Source organism: Fusarium oxysporum, chromosome 1 (assembly GCF_000149955.1).
Source record: "Fusarium oxysporum f. sp. lycopersici 4287 chromosome 1, whole genome shotgun sequence".
NCBI classification, from domain to species: domain Eukaryota; kingdom Fungi; phylum Ascomycota; class Sordariomycetes; order Hypocreales; family Nectriaceae; genus Fusarium; species Fusarium oxysporum.
Genome location: NC_030986.1, coordinates 5199058 through 5215069, shown reverse-complemented (window position 1 = coordinate 5215069; position 16012 = coordinate 5199058). Strand labels below are relative to the sequence as shown.

Here is a 16012-nt window from a genome sequence, read left to right as displayed (position 1 = left end):
GAAGAAATGTGTTTCATGATCCCGAGCGTTTAAAAAGAGTGCATGTTTGCTATTCATTGCTTGGTCAGAAAACTTGGTAACAGCGCGTGATTTCTTTAATGCTCGGCGAACTCTTGCCCACTAAAACATCCGTGTAAGTCGGGGCACTCCGACAGATTGATGTGGTATTGCCTTTTGCAATGTAACATCTCAAGTAAGAAAATGGATCTTGTATGGATTGCAATACGATTATTCTTATTTTGTGGATTCTTATATGGTAATATCTCTTGTTGCATGATTGCCTGACTTGCTGACTGTATCGATACTCGTCCTGAACGTAGCTTGTATTTCTAGTAGTGAATTAATCATCATAAAGATCGTGCTCATAATATCCTCGCTCATCAGGCAAGATGAGGCTATAATTCCGAAGTGCTTGATATTGCCATATACAGAAGTCTTTCCCAATATGGACATCCCACGCACCCCCATCCCATCGCCGGAGTCTCACCGACCCTAGCAGTGCTACTCCATAAAGATACATCGTCATTTGTATCTTTTCGTGTTGCATCTGGGGTCCCCGGATTGGCATGAGCTGTTAGTTGCGGGGAGCTTTAACATTGTGATCCATGTAGTTGATGGCTGGAAATGGCAATGAAATTGTCGATGATGGAAATAATGTGGCTCGTTATATAAGGCCATTCTTCTCCCAATGTTGATCTTGGTTCTACAGTATCACACTTGTACTTGCCTCGTGGCTTGGTTGAACTACTTCACTTCTTGTTTATACGGTGGTGAATAGATTGTATTCAAGCTTCATTCATCATGGAGTCGACAGTTGACGAGCGGACGAAGCTCGCCTACCAAAACCGATGGAGGACTCTCGCCAAGAACCCCAAGCTCATCGTCATCGCTCTCTTCGCCTCGTTCGTCTCCTACATCCTCATATGCAATCTGTCACTAACGATTCTAGCTTCGGCGGCTTCGAATATGGCTACCAACAAGGTGTCCTAGGCCAGTCCCTGGTGATGCATCGCTTCAAGGAAAACTTCCCCTCTATCGTCAACTCGTCCTCAGCCACTGGCTGGCTCACCTCGATCCTTCAGCTCGGTGGTATTTTGGGCTCGTTGTCCGCTGGTGTCTTTGGTGAAGTCTACTCACGAAAGTATACTATGTTTATGGCTTGCTGCTGGGTTATTCTTGGTAGTTATTTGTATATCGAAGGAACCAAGGATAATGCTTCTATGCTCTATGCTGGTCGATTCTTCACTGGTATCGGAGCAGGCACTTTCAGTGGTGTTGGGTAAGTCCTAACTATTACCCAATACTAAAAAGTCGTGTCTGGCTGACGTCTCTTTAGTCCTCTCTACAACGCCGAATTATCGTCTCCCGAACTCCGTGGCTTCCTCGTCTCCTTCTACCAATTCTGCACTATCCTCGGTATCATGCTCTCATTCTGGATCGGATACGGCAGCAACTACATCGGCGGCACAGGAGAAGGCCAAAGTAACCTCGCATGGATGCTCCCATCCATCATCCAAGGAATCCCTGCTGTTCTTCTCGCTCTTGGAATCTGGTGGTTGCCATTTTCCCCACGTTGGCTCGTCAAGCAGGGTCGTGATGAGGAGGCTCTCAAGACACTGTCCTACCTTCGCAACCTTCCCATCGAGCACGAGCTCATTCAGGTGGAGTACAAGGAGATCAAGGCAGAGGCTCTCTTTGAACAGCGCGCATTCGCCAAGAACTTCCCCAATCTGGCTGCTAAAGAGCAGGGCAGTGTCTGGATGGCCCAGTTTGCTCAGTACTATCAGATCTTCCGCACCAAGGACAACTTCAAACGAGTTGCTACAGCTTGGCTGGTTATGTTCTGGCAGCAGTGGTCGGGCATCGACGCGATCATCTACTATGCCAGCCAAGTCTTTGAAAGTCTAGGTCTTACCGGAGGAACGCAGGCTCTATTGGCGACGGGAGTTACGGGCGTTGTGTTCTTCGTCTTCACTTTACCTGCGATGGCGATCATCGACAAGGTTGGACGAAAGCCCATGCTTTATGTTGGATCCATCGTCATGCTTATCTCCATGGTTCTCGCCGGTATTATTGTCGCCAAGTTCCAGCACGATTGGGAGACGCATAGTGCTGCAGGTTGGGTTGCCGTGGCTTTCATCTGGCTCTACGTTGGAGCTTTTGGAGCTACTTGGGGTCCTGTGTCATGGACTCTTGTTGCCGAGATCTTCCCTCTGTCTATCCGATCCAAGGGTTCTTCGATTGGTGCCTCCAGTAACTGGGTACGTATTCCCATCTCGCTTATGGGATGACGATAACTAACAGTGACTCTAGCTCAACAACTTTGCTGTTGCCTTTTACGTGCCCCCAATGTTTGAGACTCTCGAATGGGGCACTTACATCTTCTTTGCCGTTTTCTTGGCATGCAGTATGGTCTGGCTGTACTTTTGTCTTCCAGAAACGAAGGGTGCTACTCTCGAGGATATGGACCGGGTCTTCGGAAGCCACACTGGTGAAGAGGACGCAAAGATGCTGGATGAGGCGCGCCGAGATGTTGGTCTCGGAATCGAGCTAGAGGTTGACGCTTTGAAGGCTGAGAAGGCGTTGGTGGAGGATGGAGAGATTGACACAAGGCCATCTCACCACGAGAACGCTTAGAAGCATAGATAGCCATACCTAGTAAGTCCATGGGACAAAATGCACTGGCGCGCATGATTTCTGTATTTATAGATGCAGATAATACAATCTTGGCAAGCCACTAAGGTTTATGCTGTGAGACGTAATATCCAGCAGTGATTGTTCTGGTGTAAGTTGTTGAGCCAATAAGGATTCAAGTTGAAATGCGGCATCTTTTGGTGGCTGGGTTCTGTGGCCCGCCAACCGAACAGTGGGGTACGTACATTTCAACTCCACCACCAAAACCGGCGCGTCAAATTTTCCTTCACCACGATCTTCCCTTCTCTCACTATCTCTCCAAGTCTCTCTCACAGAGCGACACAACAAGGCGCGATCTCAAGATCTAATCATGCGTCTTGTTACAAGGTAGGTCCATTTCTGTTTCTATCCGCAACGTTCTTCCTTCAGTCACTCAATCTTCCCACGAGTCTTCCTCACGGAGGGTCTTCTACGGACGGTGCGTTTTGTACTATCCGCACGAAGTAGTCTGAAGGATGATTTAACGACGAAAAAAGGTCTCACAATTCTTTGTGCTTCTTTTTATTGTCGTAGTTGCTAGAACAACAAGGGCCATCATAGTCCGCGTCCGTCTCGTCTTTGTTGGTCACCTTCTGGTGGATAACATTGTATCAATTTCTACACGGGCGAGGCTCCAGGAGCACCGACATTCTTTTCTCTTATTGGTATACATAGTACATGTGTCACTATCATGTGATTATCTGGAATATTATCGAAGTTCATGATATCAAAGACCCTATTGTTTTTCGACCTTTGGCACGTGCAGATGCAATCAAGGTTTCGCATTCTTTCGTCAGAGTGGATTAGGCCAGTGAGAGCTCAACGACGTCATCCTTGTGATATCGGATCAGAACTTCATGTTTTATCTCAACTGCCGTGTGTCTACCTAGGTATCTATGCCATTCTACTATTAATACCACATGTCAAAAGCCAAGACTGCCAAGTAAATAATCATGTTCAAATTATCCAAATCATCCCCTGTCCATCGCTTCCGTTTATATCCCTCCACTATGCGATACTTGAATCTCACCAACAACTATGCCACAAAGGCAGATCATTCCAAAAAGTCCAAGTTTGGTGATCTACCACTCAGCACCACTGGTCCTATTAACTGCGCACTCAGTGGTACATCACTATTGAACACACCATATCTGAACAAGGGATCTGCTTTTCCTCCAGATGAGCGTCGGGAGTTTAATCTCACAGGCTTGCTACCTCAAGGTGTTCAGACACTTGAACAGCAATGCAAACGCGCATATGAGCAATATTCATCAAGGCCTGACGATTTAGCCAAAAATACCTTTCTCGCTTCACTAAAGGATCAAAATGAGGTTCTGTACTACAAGGTATCATACATGCATTGTTCCGATGTAACCGCAATGCTAATTTTTGTGTAAAGCTTCTGCAACTTCATCTCGATGAGATGATGAGCATCATCTATACGCCAACTGAAGGCGATGCTATTCAGAATTACTCTCGACTCTTTAGACGTCCAGAAGGTTGCTATCTTAACATCCGAGACCCAGATCATGTGCATCACAATCTAGCGCAATGGGGAAACCCTGAAGATATTGACTACATTGTCGTATCTGGTCAGTTTATCGTCTACATCGTATCAGCGGCTACTAATATCGAGTCCAGACGGCGAAGAAATTCTCGGCATTGGTGACCAAGGTGTTGGCGGTATTCTCATCTCCGTCGCCAAGTTAGTCCTCACCACTCTCTGTGCAGGCGTCCATCCAAACAGAACCCTTCCAGTTGTCCTCGACTGCGGCACAGACAACAAGGAGCTTCTCGATGATGAGCTATATCTTGGTCTCAAAGAGAAGCGTGTCCGCGGTGAAGAGTACGCCAAGTTTGTCGACACATTTGTGCAGTCTGCCAGGAAGCTCTACCCCAAGGCCTACATCCACTTTGAGGACTTTGGTTTAACCAACGGTATACACCCTCTGTCCCAATCTGGTGGCATTTTCTGACATTGATGTATTAATAGCGAGGAAGATTCTTGATCGGTATCGTCCAGACTTTGCTTGCTTCAACGATGATGTCCAAGGAACAGGCTGTGTAACTCTCGCAGCCATCCTGTCAGGTCTACACGTCAGCAAGCAAAAGCTCAAAGACCTCCGAATGGTCGTCTTTGGAGCCGGTAGCGCTGGACTTGGTATCGCAGACCAAGTTCGAGATGCTATTGCCACGGAAGGAAATATGAGCCATGAGGAGGCAGCAAAGCAGATCTGGTAAGTTTTATAACCAATGAGACCGAGCATGACTGACTTTTTAGGTTGATCGACAAGTCTGGTCTCCTCACCTCGGAAACTGAAGGTGTCACGGATGCTCAAAAGATCTTTGCTAAGGATGCTTCAGAGTGGAAAGACAAGGACGCTGATCTCCTGTCCGTGATCAAAGAGGTCCGTCCTAATGTTCTTGTTGGTACGTCTACCAAGCCTGGTGCCTTCACCGAGGATGTCATCCGCGCCATGGCTGAGCACCACGAGCGCCCTATTGTTCTTCCTCTCTCAAATCCCACACGTCTTCATGAGGCCAAGCCAGAAGATATCCTCAAATGGACCGATGGAAAGGCCCTTGTAGCCACAGGCTCACCCTTCCCACCTGTCAAGGGCCCATGGGGCAAGGACGGTTCTGAAATCACCATCAATGTCGGCGAATGCAACAACTCAGTTGTCTTCCCAGGCATCGGTCTCGGCTGCGTGCTCTCCCGTGCCAAGCACTTGACAGATCGCATGCTTGTAGCCGCTGTGGAGGGAGTTTCCTCACTGAGCCCTGTTCTCAAAGACTCAACGGCTCCTCTTCTCCCAGACGTGGATTCAGTGCGGGATGTCAGTGTCCGCATTGCCCGCAATGTGATACAAGCAGCTGTCAAGGATGGTGAGGCTACACAGGAGGGCATCCCTGAGAAGGAAGAAGATTTGGAGGAGTGGATCAGGGAGCAGATGTGGGATCCCGTCTACAGGCCGTTGAAGAAGGTTGATTTGGAGGGTGCCACCAGAGAGGCTCGAGGTGAGCTTAAGAAGGCTGGAACAGTTCATCGAGTGGGTCATACATAGACTTTGCTTCAGGACATGGATAGAATTCTGTGGTCGGACTTTAGAGGCGGGTATAGCATAGTCGAGCTAGTCGACGTTCAAAGTCCAGCTTGATATTAATGACAGTGTAGATTCCAAAGCGATCCTAGCCCTGCGTGATAGAAAGAGAACCCAGTATTCAAATATTTCCAAGCCCACTTAAGCTTCCGAAGGTTACATTTACCGGTCGCAAACTCCAACGCCCAACCTACCTTGTCATACAACATACTTTATCGTTTTCCCTACACGTCGTTTAGATGACGCCAGCACGTGCAGCCTCGCCAGCATTGTCCTGCACGAGATCTTCCATCCTTCTCTTGCCCCTACCCAGGCCACCCTCACCTACACCCATGCGGCGAGCAACATATCGCTGAGCAACAGTACCAATAGAAAGGTTGAGAAGCTCTTCAAGCCACTCAGCAACCCATTCTCGAGGGTCAACCCCACCGCTCTCAATGATATCCCTGATCTCTTCGGGAATATTGGCGTCGGTCACATCGCCATCCTCGCCAGATCGAGGTGTGAGAGGGGCAGGAGTATCGAGCCACTGAACCCATCGAGCAGGAACAGACTGGCTGACGGTATAAAATTCAATGTCATGAACAGGATCCAGGATGAAAACAGCGAAACAAATGAGCTCCTCGTTCTCATCTTGATTCTCGACACCAGAAGAGTCCTTCTCCTTCTCCGCAGAAGCAGTGCGAGCGAACAGGTTCTTGTCCTCATCCACAGAAATTGCCTGGACAGCCAGGAACAGATCCGAGGTTCTAACAGGGTTGGTCTCGCTCACATCTTCGGTGGCTTTGTGCTTGGCTGCTTCGACACCACCATTGGCAGAGAAGTATTCGTTCGCATGCGATTCGGCGTTGGCGCGGCAAAGCTTAGTTCCTTCAGGCAGACCCTTGATCAATCCGAGCTCACGGGGCGTATCAGTTTGTCTCCACCAAGGCCCGTCGTGCCATCCAGTAATACTGTCGGTACTACGTCGAGAGTGGCTCTCCTGGCCACGCTGGATGACAAGAAGGTCACCGCCTTCAACCTGTGCCATCACATGGCCAAAGACGTTATGAATCAGAGGGTCGAGTGACGGGTAGCCGACAAGATCGTGGGTGATATGAATGAGAAGTCGTTCATGGGAACTGATAGGCGGCGCAAGGGTGTGGAGGATGTTGGTGAAGGTGGGGAGAGCACGATGTCGGAGTTCGTCACCTTAACTCTCGATTAGCTAGATTCATAATTCGGTGTCAGTTCAAGCATACCATAGGTTCGAAGAGTGTTGACATCAAGTCCCCTGATTCCCTTGACCTGGTCTGCCCACTTCTTGGCCTCTTCATTCTGTTGGATCTGTGAGACAGCGGCTTCGGCCTGCTTCATAGCAGCACTGGCCGTGGATAAAATGCCACCCCACCATCCTCCACCAGAGGCTTGAGGGGCAGCTTCTTGCTGGACAGGCTCAAATGTTGGCTTCTTCTCGTTCTCGTGAAGTTCTGAGCTCGTGGCGCTTGGTGTGAATGTTGCTTTCAGGCTGCGTGCACTATCGGTAGACTTGCGAGGGTCGCCAGCGGGGGGTGTTGCTGTGGAACGGCGGGTGGCATCCTTGAGGCGGGGAGTATGAGGTCGTGAAGGCTGCTCAGCCAGTTCCGATTCAAGGTCGGCGAGAATATCCTGATCGGCAAGCGCCTTGGATGCGGCAGAGGTCGGCTTAGACTTTGTTGTCTTCTTAGGCTTCTTATCGCGGTCAAGGCCAGACAGCAGCTCGTCAATGTCGACGTCGTCACCAGCGGTGGGTTTTGTCTTTTTCGACGCCATAATTGCAGAGATCTGCTACAGCTGCGACCAAAAAAGAGTGTAGGGATGTAGAATTAGGTTCTCGTGACTTTCTCGAAGTTGTCGTGTTGATGACTTGGTAAAGGCGGGGGGTTGAAAGAAGGTTGTTTGGCGCAAAAGAGAGAGGATTCTACTAAGGGAGATGGTTGGAGCTCTGGAGAGGTAGGTACGACACCGACAGCTGCAAGGGTCCAGGAGCACCGGGAAGGCAGGAACGTCTAACACGTGCTGTTTCCGAATGGATGATTACGGTTACATCACTACAGTGAGGAGTTAGGGCAACAGCATACACAAATATAGACAAACGTTTCGTGTAAGTGAGATCTCATGCAATAGTTAGTGATACCATTGCGTTCCTGAGATACCGTTCTTTCAGATTGTCAGATGTAATTGCTGATGTTACTGAAACATCATCTACTTGTCGGCTGCTCGCCAATGACACCTAATGTGTGGGCATCTAGCCTCACCAACAGCTCAGCCGGAGTACTCGTCAAGTATTCTAATTGGCTCACCTGCGACTTACAACAGCAAAGCAACCACTAACACCCAGTGATTTGCAGCAGACGACACGGTCATGCTCATACCTGACTTGTACTAGCGCCGTGTGGTTCCGTGGAAATAGAATTGCCTGATTGGCCTGGAGGAACCCCGGAGAAGGGGTCGCTGGGGCGGGTACGTACTGACGGGTTTCCCAGGTCCCTGAGCCTTGTGAGAGATTGGGTCTTTCAGTGGCCGGGATACCACTAACAGACGAGGCCCCAGGCGGGTCTAGCCTTGGCTGGCTTATTCGGACCAGACCACGACACCTTGAGAAAATCGACGGGAGACCAACATCAGAGCCAAAAGGAGACTGTCTCGTCTTCATCACACACGCCTCCTGTCATATATTGCACTCTTGGTTAAACCGTCGCCTCCGGTACCAAGGCGTATCAGGTTACTTCCTATTGTTAAGGGCGTCTTTTAGCCTTTGTCTTGCGTTTTACTTTTACTCGGGGTGTCTGTCTTGTGTCTTGTCTTTTTTTGCAAGTTGCCGCCAATTCCCTGTACTTCAAAATTCTTTCTCTGCCCTGGCTTGTTTCTCTTACTCCATCCGACACGCTCATCTCATTCATTCATATCCACGCACTTTGAGCCTCATCCTCCTTAGAGCCTGCGCCTGTCTGATTATAAATTTTCAGGCTCGCACGTATTGTGTGCTCCTGTTATTTGGCATTGCGCTCTTACTAAGTTACCCGTCCGCGGATTCACTCGCATGACGCCTCTCGCGGGCCCGGCTGGCCACTACACGTCCTTGCTGTAAACTTGGATCCCAGCCTCATCCCATCCAACCATTCAAATCTCTCTCGGGTCAGACAGAACTAACAAGCCTGTCCTGGCTGTACAATGGATCGCTCGCGCCGGATGCCGCAACGTCGCCGTCCGTTGGGAGCTTCTGCTTCTCCTACTTCTACTTCAGAGGCTTCCTTTGACCTGAATCCACTCACAAGTCCTGTTGTTTCTCACACTAATACCACAACGCCTCAAGGTGTTGGTGGCCGCCGCTCAGCCAAACCTCTCCAGCACGCCTTCACTTTCTCTTCTCCAAGCAGTAGTCGCAATTCGAATGCGAAGAAGCGTTCTACTACTATGGATAACTATCCAATTCCTGATGAGGGTGAGCATGGGCCCAAAAAGGGCGGCCACAGTCTTCGTAAGCGTGCTCGCGTGGATTACACGTTTGAGCACATCGACGACGATGTTGTCGTTCCCAATTCCACCTCTTCAGCACGCGGCAAAAAGCGAAGGTCCGAGGTCAACTTTGACACAGATGACTTTTACAGCAATGACTCTAAGAGGCGAGGCGCCTCCATGGGTGCTGACACCCCGTCCAATCGCCGGAGGAATCCGACACGAAAATCCAGTGACCTCAAGGCATATCATCAAGCTGCCTTGCAAGAAGATGATAACGACGTCCAAGACACAATTGAAGTCGGTGCCTATTACTCAGATGTCGATGACTCTGAGCTAAGAGACGCTGCTTCAAATAACTCATCCCCTCAGAATAAGATGCCATCAAAGGACTCACCTAAAAGATCCCCCCAAAATGAGTCCACCAAGGATGCATTTGCCGCTCCTCAAGTTGGTGAGAATCAACACCAACTTGAAACAAAAGAAACTTTATCTGTTCCCCAGGTCGAGCAAATCTCCTCAGACAAAGTTTCTTCTGCTGTGGAACCTACACGAACCTCTATCGAGGAACCTGTATCTCAACCTACAGAACCGCAGGCCGAAAAACTTCCCAAAGTGGAACCCGAGCCGGAATCACTGAGTACAACGCATAAGTCTCCAGCTGCAGAAGGTGTTAATGAAGTAAAGCCGCCAGCAGTGGCAGTGGCAGATGCACAATCTGAACCAGCCGCCACGGCAGCGCCAGATTCTAATCCAGTTGAAGTGGAACCAGAGGTAGAAACAGAGGCAGTGTCAGAGCCAGTGCCAGCACCGACGATAGCACCTCTGCCAATTACAGCCGACGAGAACAATAAGAGTGAACCTGTTCACTCACCTATTGTTCCTGCATCTGAACCAGTGCCAGTGCCTGTCAATGGAGTTGCTGAAGCCCCTACTACCGAACCTCTTCCTCAAGATCCTTCTGAGCCTGCTCTCTCTCTCATCAACACCAACAACAACACCGATACCGATACCAACATCAAGCAAGAATCATCTCATCTCATCACAAATATCTATCAATTTCCTACATCAACGGACAAGCTAATCGACCTTCATCAAGACGACAAGATGAACGCAATGGGCAATACGGAGATCGATCCTGTTCAAGACGAGCATCCCACTCAAGATGTCGAAATGACTGATGCCGCGCCTCTTGATACACAAGAGCTTGTGCAAGAGCCTGTACAAGAGCCTGCAAGCAAGCCTGCACAAGAGTCCATGGAGTTCACACAAGAACCCGAACAACTTTCACAAATGCCCGAACAAGAACCTGTGGAAGAGCCTACGACAGCACCTCTACCCCCAGCTGCGTCGTCCCCTTCTGCATCAAGAGCTCGCTCTGCATCACCACCAAAGCCACCCTCAAAACCACCATCAGCATCACCTGCTCGAGAGATTGAAGAGCTTCGACAGTCTGTTGAGAACGTCGCATCTCCCCAAAATGTCACCTCCAACGATGTTCCCACACCTGTGGAGGTGAACGGCGACTCGACAAAGGATGAGAAGGTGAACAATGAGACTGTTGAAAACAATAAAGACAAAGAGTCCGCACAAGTGCCGCCCACTGCCGACGAATTTCCAATCCCAGACTCGCCTGAGATTCCTCTCACTCAAGAGGAACCTCCCACCATTTCGAGCCCTACCGAATTGAAAGCTCCTACTCCACCTCCTACTGAGACCATCGAAACTCCTGCTTCTTCTGCTCCCTCAGACACAAAAGCAAGTCCGCAGAAGCCTGTTGCTCCCCGAATTGCCATGGAGTCAATGCCACAGCCTACCCCCGTCGGCCGCTGGTCACATCTTAGGCCTTATGTCGATGGAGAGTTTACACTATACCCAGAAAAGAAGGGTCGCTCTGATGAAGACGGTGCCAATGATGACACAACACCTGAAGGAAAGGACACTGATATGGAGCCCATGGTGGACGATCAGTATGATATTGTGGATGGGGTGGGCCTCGAAGCACCTACACCAGCACTGAATACTCCTACGCGCGGCTCTCCAGTGGCCGACTCCACAGATCCTACAGCTTTCAATTCACCCGCTCCAGGTGGAGATGATGGTGATGACGCTGACGTCTCTGAATCTCAGGAAGTTCCAGAACGTACACGTTATTACAAATATAGAAAGCTCAGAGACCCTGAGGAGTACATCTCCATCCTCGAGAACTACGAGGACATGTCAACTGAAGACCTATACGAACTCCTCGAGGCCGTCAATGTCTCCATGGTTCAGTGGCAGGACGAGTGGAATGATCTGGGCGCTGTTGTTGACGATTACGAGAACTCGCTCCGTAGACGAGCTGCCGATGCCAAGTATGAAGCCCGTACTCGCAACCTCAACCAGCATGGCCTTAACTACGAGGAACCTGAATTCGCTGTCAAGGGCTACAAGTCTCGCGACAAAGAAGGTCTCAATGAGACCCGTTATCTTCAAGGACAAGATCGTATTATGGCTGCTGCCTACGGCTTTGAATACGATCCTCATCCTTCAAAGATTGGCAAGCAAAACCCCGAAACCCAACAGGTCGGAATCATGACCCGTGGACGATCTCTACGAAACCAACCCCGACAGACCGCAAAGGCCACTGAGACGGACGAGGTTGTCGGCAAACGTCAGCGCAAGCCTGTCCAGCTCTTCGATCCCGCAACACAGGATGTCAGTCGAAGCTCAACACCTGTGCCACCCACTCGTGGTGGTCGTCGACGCAAGAACGCCAACGCTGAGGATGAGCCTCAAACCAACCTTTCAGTCAGTTTCAACACTGAGGCTGCCTCGGACAATGAGGCTTCGGGTCCCAAGACTAGACGTAAGCGTGGTCGCGGCAAGAATGCTGCTGTTGCCGAAGAACCTGCCCCTACACCAGACGCCGAGGAACCAGTTCAAGAATCGCCAGCAAAGCCTACTCGCCGTGGCCGTGCCAGACCTGCCGTCAAGTACGAAGAGGCTGATCCCAATGAGTTTGTCGATGACGAACCCCAAGAGGAAGAAGAAGTGCAGGAGAAGGAAGAGAAGGCGCCTGTCCGCCGTGCCCTTGTTACTCTCAAGCTTCCCAGGGCCTACTATACCGATGTCACACCTGAAAACGAGATCACCGATAACGGCGACTCTCGCCCTACCACCGCGTCCTCTGAAGCATCTGGCCACACTGTTGAGTCATCTTATTCGTTCCGACCCAAGCGACAGAAGCGCTTCCGTGACGATCCCAACGAAGCTGAAGAGTCGGCTCAGGCACCGCCCAAGAAGAAGGGCAAGCGAACCAGCGGGGGCACCACCACCACTGAGGTTCCATCTAATGCTTCTACACCAGCTCCCTCTGTTGAACCAGCACAGGTGCCAAACAGCCGTAAGATTCAAAAGATCAAAGTTGTCAGATCTGGCCAGGATGCCAAGAACGGAGGGACACCCGCACCTCAAGCGCCTCATCCTGTTGCTGTTCCTGCTACAGGACCTCCCTCCGCTCCCCCATCTGTCGCAGGGGACGATGGAGATGATACCCCCAAAGATTACAAGTCCATGACCAAGTCAGAGAAGATGTCTGCATCTATGAAGAGTAAGTTTCCTAACATGCTATTCTTTGCCATTCACAAGCTAACACAGATACAGATCGTTGGGCCAATGGAAATATGGCTGGAGCCGTTGAGAAACGCAAGGCGACCCTGGCGGCTAAGAAGGCTGCTCAAGCGGCAGCCGAGCAAAGAACAGGTGTCGCCGCTCCCAACAAGCCTAAAGGCAAAGCCACCGTCAAGAGAGAGCCTTCCTCTCTCAAGATGCAGATGCAGCCTGATCAACCACAGATGCCACCACAGCAACCGCCCATGCTGCATCAACCGCCGCCTATGCACCCTCATCAGCATGAGCTTCCTCCTCACCAGTATCACCCTCACCAGCATCAGCACCAACACCCGCCTCACCCGCTGCATCTTCAGCAACAACCTCCGATGCATCAGCTCACCCTCAACATCTACCTCCTCCCCCTCACCAACCTCCTCGTCAGGCTGGAAATCCTCCTCCTCCTCCTCCTTTCATGCATGGCCATCCTCAACACCACAGCCACGGCCATAGCCACGGAATGCCCGGTATGGGATACCCCTACTAGAGGATACGAGAGCACGAAACTGGTCCCCGGACTGATCATCCAATGACGACACTTCCACACACACAGAACCAAAAATATGAATAAAAAAAAAGCAGAAAAAAGCAATAACGTCTCGAGCTTCAGGCTTTCAGCCGAAAAGCTCAATGTAACACTCACGACCTACCACGAGACATGCAGTCTCATCTGGTATATACTTGCAACCACTCTGTATACTACGGACCAAACAAGAGAGGTTTTTTTTGGATGCAGTTTCCGATGCACGTTTTTTCTCTTGTACACTAGATGCGAAGAACCATCGTTCGTTTCTCGTCTTGTTTTTTAGTTTTTAGTTCTTTTTTGTTCTTACTTCATGTTCATTCATACATGGATATATGCATGCGATGGAGGGGAGGTCTTTGCATAATCGTTCGGCATGCATCAAACGGGCGACTCGCCCAAGTTGGGAGGTTTTATAGCGTGAGAAAAGGTGTGGCGAGCTTATTAGCAAGCGCCTAAAAGACGAATTTTAATGTCAAGTTATATACATCAAATGTCTGCTTTGGTGTGATTGTGACTGTTTTGTAAATGGATCCAATACGTAACTTGCCTCGTAGTTGATTTTGATTACTATACTACGAACGAGAAGTAAAATCAGCAATCTCTAAACGACAATAAGCTAAAAAGGGCACGATAGCAGCTATGTTATGAATTCGGGTAGTATTGTAGACCACTTTGCTTATAGACAGATTGACTTATCTCAATACACCTCTCAATGGCAAGAAAAGGATATGAGTAATAAACAGGTTATTCCCATAGGGTAGATGCTGTGCGACATCGGCAGCAAGAGCATGCACATCCAGCTCCTCTGAACCAATCAAGACTTACAAGCAGGATTTGCAACAGATTTCATCCATAGATTACCAGTCCGCTGGCATATTGAAGAGTAGTACTAGACTACAGCCCGTGGACTACAGAGGTTCATGCACATCACTAATCATGACTTCACAGGTTCACGGCGAGAAGAATTGCACATAGTTTAACCCAAAAAGAACACAACGCCCAGGGGAAGATGGTTTGAAGTGACTTTTGTTTTGTCCTTGATGTGAATGCCTGGTATGTGAATCATCCTTACACGCCGCAAACCGAAATGCAAGAGCCTTGTGCCAAATCCAGCGACTTTAAAAGTAGTAGATAAAAAGAACATTGCCCCGATTTTGATAAAAAACAACCCTCACCCCAGTTTCCCCCCCCTACCAATTCTTGTTGGACAGGAGGGAAATAAATAAAAGAAGTTCTTTGGGGGAGGGGGGGAACAGATGTTTCTTTACCGCGCTCTATCTGATCGCATTCGGGACAGAAACCCAACCACCACGCACCGCACGCCCTTTTGTCTTTCCTTGATTCTCTTTCGCAAGCAAGCACTTTACATGACGACACCGGAGTTGCTGGCAATACGCTGGGAAGGTGTTAGTACAGGGAACAACGAGAGTCGAGAATGGGGGGGGAACTTACGGGCCACAGCTCAGCAGCCTCCTTACCGACGGGGCCAGTGATGGCAGAGCCCTTCATCTCACCCTTGGGGTTGACGATCTACACATGTTAGTCTCCAATTGTCTCTTCTCGTGTAGGTTGTACATACGACACCAGCGTTGTCCTCAAAGTACAGGAAGACACCGTCGAATCGCTTCCAGGGCTTGGACTGTCGGACGATGACGGCGGGGTGGACCTTCTTTCGGAGCTCAGGCTTTCCCTTCTTGACGGTGGCCATGACCATGTCACCGACACCACCGGCGGGCAATCGGTTCAGGCGGGCACCGATACCCTTGACGGCGATGATGTAGAGGTTTCGGGCACCCGAGTTGTCGGCGCAGTTCATGACGGCACCGCTAGAGAGGGAGTCAGTTTGCTGGTTCGGGGGATACGGTATTGGAAGGTTTCGTACACAGGGAGACCCAGGGTCATCTTGAGCTTGCCACCAGGGGCACCACGGCTGTGAAGGTGAGTCAGTATTTTGTTTTTGTTGTCTTGAACATTTTGTCTCTGTGTCTCTCGTTCTCGTTCTCGCTATGTCGAATTTTCTGCCAAAGTCTGCCAGTCGGTGGATTCATGGCTTCGACAGTATTTGTATGTCAAGCCATTGTCGTCGAGATCGAGTTGAAAAATTCAAGCACAAAGCAATGAATGTCGTCGTCACCAGTCAAACCAGTGATGCCGTATTTCTCATGATATTGTCGCTTATTTTCGTTGTGTGCGCAGGCACAAAATTGGTCGCCATGTTCCCCGCCAAAACCAGCACTCGAAATAATTTCCAACTCTTTTTGCGCATCGGAGCAACCCATGACGGAGGAGGCAGACAAAATTCGAGATAGCGAGAAGCGAGACGAGAGACCTAAAGCGAAGCTGCTGAGGGTATTCGAGAGCTACTTACGAGATCTTGGCCATTTTGTCTGAAGGGTTAGTGTGGCGTTACTTCGTGAAAGAGGTCGTGGTCGGGTTCGGGTCTCGAGATGAACAAACTGACAGTAGCTTCAGTTTTCAGGGCAAATTGATTTTTCGTGGGGGACAAACCCTAGACGAGGAAGGCGGGATCAATTCACGTGACTGGATCGCGACAGCAAAATGGGTCAGCCAATCAAACCACACC

At 49.8% G+C, this 16012-nt stretch overlaps 5 protein-coding genes across 5 annotated transcripts; 3 read left to right on the top strand and 2 right to left on the bottom strand.

Moving 5' to 3' along the window:
* The first annotated feature begins 548 nt into the window (after positions 1–548).
* On the top strand, positions 549–2807 carry FOXG_01143 (uncharacterized protein). The gene is made up of 4 exons (XM_018377922.1): positions 549–902; positions 950–1279; positions 1337–2261; positions 2314–2807. The coding sequence occupies exons 1-4, from the start codon at positions 802–804 to the stop codon at positions 2635–2637; spliced, it is 1680 nt and encodes a 559-aa protein (XP_018233723.1). The 5' UTR covers positions 549–801; the 3' UTR covers positions 2638–2807.
* A 15-nt stretch (positions 2808–2822) lies between these two features.
* FOXG_01142 (malate dehydrogenase (oxaloacetate-decarboxylating)) lies at positions 2823–6298 on the top strand. The gene is made up of 5 exons (XM_018377921.1): positions 2823–4019; positions 4073–4265; positions 4315–4611; positions 4667–4910; positions 4955–6298. The coding sequence occupies exons 1-5, from the start codon at positions 3627–3629 to the stop codon at positions 5736–5738; spliced, it is 1911 nt and encodes a 636-aa protein (XP_018233722.1). The 5' UTR covers positions 2823–3626; the 3' UTR covers positions 5739–6298.
* On the bottom strand, positions 4954–7950 carry FOXG_01141 (uncharacterized protein). Its single transcript, XM_018377920.1, has 2 exons — positions 7016–7950; positions 4954–6965 (listed from the first exon to the last, which is right to left on the bottom strand). The coding sequence occupies exons 1-2, from the start codon at positions 7563–7565 to the stop codon at positions 6010–6012; spliced, it is 1506 nt and encodes a 501-aa protein (XP_018233721.1). The 5' UTR covers positions 7566–7950; the 3' UTR covers positions 4954–6009.
* Positions 7951–8417: 467 nt separating this feature from the next.
* Positions 8418–13919, top strand: FOXG_01140 (uncharacterized protein). Its single transcript, XM_018377919.1, has 2 exons — positions 8418–12843; positions 12897–13919. Exons 1-2 carry the CDS (start codon positions 8967–8969, stop codon positions 13433–13435), a joined length of 4416 nt encoding a protein of 1471 aa, XP_018233720.1. The 5' UTR covers positions 8418–8966; the 3' UTR covers positions 13436–13919.
* A 150-nt stretch (positions 13920–14069) lies between these two features.
* On the bottom strand, positions 14070–15924 carry FOXG_01139 (60S ribosomal protein L23). The gene is made up of 5 exons (XM_018377918.1): positions 15797–15924; positions 15311–15358; positions 15008–15254; positions 14881–14958; positions 14070–14824 (listed from the first exon to the last, which is right to left on the bottom strand). Exons 1-5 carry the CDS (start codon positions 15808–15810, stop codon positions 14792–14794), a joined length of 420 nt encoding a protein of 139 aa, XP_018233719.1. The 5' UTR covers positions 15811–15924; the 3' UTR covers positions 14070–14791.
* Positions 15925–16012: the final 88 nt, after the last annotated feature.

Bases quoted from the DNA above. Each gene is read 5' to 3' on its own strand.
- FOXG_01143 (XM_018377922.1), top strand. From the start codon at position 802: ATGGAGTCGACAGTTGACGAGCGGACGAAGCTCGCCTACCAAAACCGA. The intron at 903-949 runs GTTCGTCTCCTA...TAACGATTCTAG, and splicing joins GTCATCGCTCTCTTCGCCTC to CTTCGGCGGCTTCGAATATG. The intron at 2,262-2,313 runs GTACGTATTCCC...CAGTGACTCTAG, and splicing joins TTGGTGCCTCCAGTAACTGG to CTCAACAACTTTGCTGTTGC.
- FOXG_01142 (XM_018377921.1), top strand. From the start codon at position 3,627: ATGTTCAAATTATCCAAATCATCCCCTGTCCATCGCTTCCGTTTATAT. The intron at 4,612-4,666 runs GTATACACCCTC...ATGTATTAATAG, and splicing joins GGACTTTGGTTTAACCAACG to CGAGGAAGATTCTTGATCGG. The intron at 4,911-4,954 runs GTAAGTTTTATA...CTGACTTTTTAG, and splicing joins GAGGCAGCAAAGCAGATCTG to GTTGATCGACAAGTCTGGTC.
- FOXG_01141 (XM_018377920.1), bottom strand. From the start codon at position 7,565: ATGGCGTCGAAAAAGACAAAACCCACCGCTGGTGACGACGTCGACATT. The intron at 6,966-7,015 runs GTATGCTTGAAC...TCGAGAGTTAAG, and splicing joins CAACACTCTTCGAACCTATG to GTGACGAACTCCGACATCGT.
- FOXG_01140 (XM_018377919.1), top strand. From the start codon at position 8,967: ATGGATCGCTCGCGCCGGATGCCGCAACGTCGCCGTCCGTTGGGAGCT. The intron at 12,844-12,896 runs GTAAGTTTCCTA...ACACAGATACAG, and splicing joins GATGTCTGCATCTATGAAGA to ATCGTTGGGCCAATGGAAAT.
- FOXG_01139 (XM_018377918.1), bottom strand. The intron at 15,255-15,310 runs GTACGAAACCTT...CTCCCTCTCTAG, and splicing joins ATGACCCTGGGTCTCCCTGT to CGGTGCCGTCATGAACTGCG. The intron at 14,959-15,007 runs GTATGTACAACC...TAACATGTGTAG, and splicing joins TTGAGGACAACGCTGGTGTC to ATCGTCAACCCCAAGGGTGA.